This window comes from Silene latifolia, chromosome Y (assembly GCF_048544455.1).
Source record: "Silene latifolia isolate original U9 population chromosome Y, ASM4854445v1, whole genome shotgun sequence".
NCBI classification, from domain to species: Eukaryota; Viridiplantae; Streptophyta; class Magnoliopsida; order Caryophyllales; family Caryophyllaceae; genus Silene; species Silene latifolia.
The window spans coordinates 292,260,485-292,264,307 of NC_133538.1; the positions used below are offsets into that span (position 1 = coordinate 292,260,485).

Here is a 3,823-nt window from a genome sequence, read left to right on the forward strand (position 1 = left end):
CATCACAATAACAGCGGAATAACAATAACAGCACAATAAAATCAAAGTCGTAAAAAAAATCAAAGTAACAGCAGAATAACATCACAATAACAGCGGAATAACAATAACAGCACAATAACATGTGGTAAAAAAAAGAGAGAAAAAAAATTAAAGTCGTAAAAAAAATCCAGGTAAAAAAAAGCACAATAATAGCATAATAACACGAGGTAAAAAAATAAGAGTAAAAAAATTTTCAAGTAAAAAAAAATCCGGTACAAAAAGAAAAAGAAAAAAAGGTAACATATTGAGTAAATTAAAGAAAAACATAAGAGAAAACAAAAATCAAAGTGGTAAAAAAAAAGCATAATAACCCGAGGTAAAAAAAAGAGAAAAAAAAGTTAAAGTAAAAAAAAAAAAAGTAACATTAGAAAAAGGAGAAAATAAGTAAATGACAATGGTTTTATATGACATGTAAGATTTGATCTTGGTCACTCATCTTTAATATAATCTAGTGGCTGAGATTCCCCCAACTCACAACTCACCATAAGAACCAAAATCACCAAATCCAATCTCTCTCTCTCTCTCTCTCTCTCTCTATATATATATATATATATATATATATATATATATATATATATATATATATATATATATATATATATATATATATATATATGCAAGATCCGGTGAGTTTGACACTTTTCGTGAGTTTCCCCCGCATATATAAGTAAATGAGTTGACAAAACCCAATTATCAAAAATTGAGCCGTCATAATTTTCCCAGCCTCTTTTCTCTCTTTCTCCCCTTTTTCTCTCTACCGATCAAACACTGTTTCATCAAAATACCACGCGAAATTTTTCATCAGTTCTTCAAATTTGATCTACAAATTTGATCAACAAATTCATCAGTTCTTCAAAATTTGATCAACAATTCATTCATTATTTTGATTTTTTCAATTAAAACTATCAATTTGTTCATCAATTTTTCAAAATTAGATCAACAATTCTCCGAAAACCCTAATTCTTCAAATTTGATCAAGGTATTGATATTTACGCGATTTCGATTTAATAATCGAATAATTTGTAATTGAATCAAATAACAAATTCTTACTTGATTTACGTGTTTTTTCCATAAAATTCAAACTTCAACGATCTTTGAATTGACGATCAAACGCTTACTCGCTTGATAATATTCTTTGATAATCAAACAACGATGAATTCGGTGTAAATTTGTGACATAATGCTTGATATAATAACTATTGTTATTAGGTTGATAAGTTTTTTTGTAAAAATTACTGATTGCATGAAGATTGTTTTCATATTGTTACTCATTTTGTCATTATAATAACAATAACAACTACATAATATAACAGTAATTGCATGTAGGTTTTCATTCATGATATCATTCAATATCTAGTATTTGAATAATCGGATTACAATAGTACAATAAGCGCGCTTACAAAGATTAAAATAGCTTTGATATTACATTAAAATAACTGTGTGTGCATTGTGGTGGACTAGGCTACCAATTTCACTAAAACCCTCCCCTCTTTGATAGAATAATTGCATTTGTATAATACAATAAGTGAATTACAACGTTAAAATAATCTCAGAAAGTAGATTGTTTTTTTCATAATAAATACTATTTTATAGGATCTGACAAAAAAAACTTTACAATAACTACTCTTTACTAATGAAATAACTTTAATACTACATTAAAATAACTGTGTGTGTATTGTGGTGGACTAGGCTACCAATTTCACTAAAACACTCCCCTCTCTGATAGAATAATTGCATTTGTATAATACAATAACTGAATTACAACGTTAAAATAACTGCTTATGTAGATTTTTTTTTTCATAATAAATACTATTTTATAGGATCTGACAAAAAAATCCTTACAATAACTACTCTTTAATAATGAAATAACTTTAATACTACATTAAAATAACTGTGTGTGTATTGTGGTGGACTAGGCTACCAATTTCACTAAAACACTCCCCTCTCTGATAAAATAATTGCATTTATATAATACAATAACTGCATTATAACGTTAAAATAACTGCTGCTGCAGAGGTTGTATTGTTTTGTTTTGTATAGAATCTAAGATATTGAAATTAATAATACCATAACAGTTCTCCTGTTTTAATGTTTCCAGGCATTGAAATTAATACTACCAATGCAACAACTTTTTCTACACCTACTGTTGCGTCTGAAACAGGAGAAAATACTATCCATAATCTGGGATTGAGATATACTCCAGGTGGCAGTGAGGAGTGGAATAGGATGGTAGAAAATGGTTTCAAACCTGCTCTGGGTTAATGTTTGTAAAGCTGGAGGAGGCAATAGAGTTTTACAATTTATATGATGTGGCTTGTGGTTTCATACCAAGAAAGTACACACAAACAAGATTCCGTGATGGTTTGATAGACAAAAAATCAATGGTCTGCAACAGACATGGATTCAAAGAGGATCGCAAAAAACTCAAACCTGTTGTTGAATTTGAAAACACAGAAGAGAAAAAGAAGAGGAAAAGATCTGAAGAGCCAAAGAAAACAAAAATAACAAGATTTGGTTGCAAGGCAAAAATACGGTTTTGTGTTGTATTCAATGACCTTAAGGAGCTAATAGAGTATGCTATTGATACGTTTTATGAAGGTCATAATCACGAGACTACTCTCGCTCACTCAAAGAACGAGAATTTAAAAACGTAAGAACACTTAACCTTTACATGAAGCAGACAATTGTTAACAATCGTAAACTCAACATCGGGGCTACCAAGACATTTAGAATTATGGCGGAACAATCAAATGGGTATGCAAACATTGGTGCATCTCTCACAGAATTCAAGAACTTCAAAAGAAATATTAAATGTTATATAGGTGACAAGGATGCTGACATGATTCTCGATTATTTAAAGGCGCTTTCTGAATCACAAGATGGCTTTTACTATGCTTATCAAGTTGATGAGGATAATTGTTTGGCTAAAATCTTTTGGGAAGATGCACAAGCAAGAATGAATTATTCCTTGTTTGGGGACACCATCACCTTTGATCCTACTTACGGTACTAGCAAGTACCACATGGCCTTCACCCCATTCACTGGTGTTGACAACCACAAAAAATCAGTGACTTTTGCTGCTGCACTTATCGATCATGAGAACGATGGGTCATTCATTTGGGTGTTTAAGAAGTTCCTTGATTGTATGGGCAACCAGGAACCTCAGTTCATTCTTACTGATCAAGATCCGGCAATTAAACTCGGGGTGCGTTCTGTATTCAAGAAAGCAAGACATCGCTACTGCATGTGGCATATAATGAAAAAACTTACCGATAAAGTTGAGTCACAGATTTGTAAGGAGACTGACTTTGTTGAGCGGATATGCGGAGTTGTTTGGGATACTGACTTGGAACCCATTGAGTTTGAAGAAAAATGGACTCGAGTGATTAATGACTTTGAGTTGAATGATAATACTTGGTTGACATACATGTATGGCGAAAGGCACAAATGGATACCTGCTTACTTTTGGGTTTTGCCTTTAGGTTGCCTTTTGAAGACTACACAAAGATCAGAGAGTCAAAAGATTTGAGAGCATAGATGGCACACTTGTAGAATTTTGGTTGCGTTTTCAGAGTGCAATGGAACAACAACGCTATAATCACAGATTTCTTGATGCTGCAAGTGACAGCACATTGCCACAGGTTTCTTCTAAGACAATGATTGAAAAACATGCCTCTAAAATCTACACACATACTGTTTTCTATGAGTTCCAAGAGCAAGTGCAAATGGCTCCCTGTTCGTGTGCCGTTAGGAGGTTTTCTGAGCAAGGAAACATGCACATTATA

General features: G+C 32.0%; 1 protein-coding gene across 1 annotated transcript; it reads left to right on the top strand.

Moving 5' to 3' along the window:
* The first annotated feature begins 2,772 nt into the window (after positions 1-2,772).
* Positions 2,773-3,567, top strand: LOC141630926 (protein FAR1-RELATED SEQUENCE 5-like). The gene has a single exon (XM_074443664.1). It carries the CDS (start codon positions 2,773-2,775, stop codon positions 3,565-3,567), a length of 795 nt encoding a protein of 264 aa, XP_074299765.1.
* Positions 3,568-3,823: the final 256 nt, after the last annotated feature.

Excerpts from the sequence above, each read along its gene's own strand:
- LOC141630926 (XM_074443664.1), top strand. The coding sequence starts at position 2,773 with ATGGCGGAACAATCAAATGGGTATGCAAACATTGGTGCATCTCTCACA.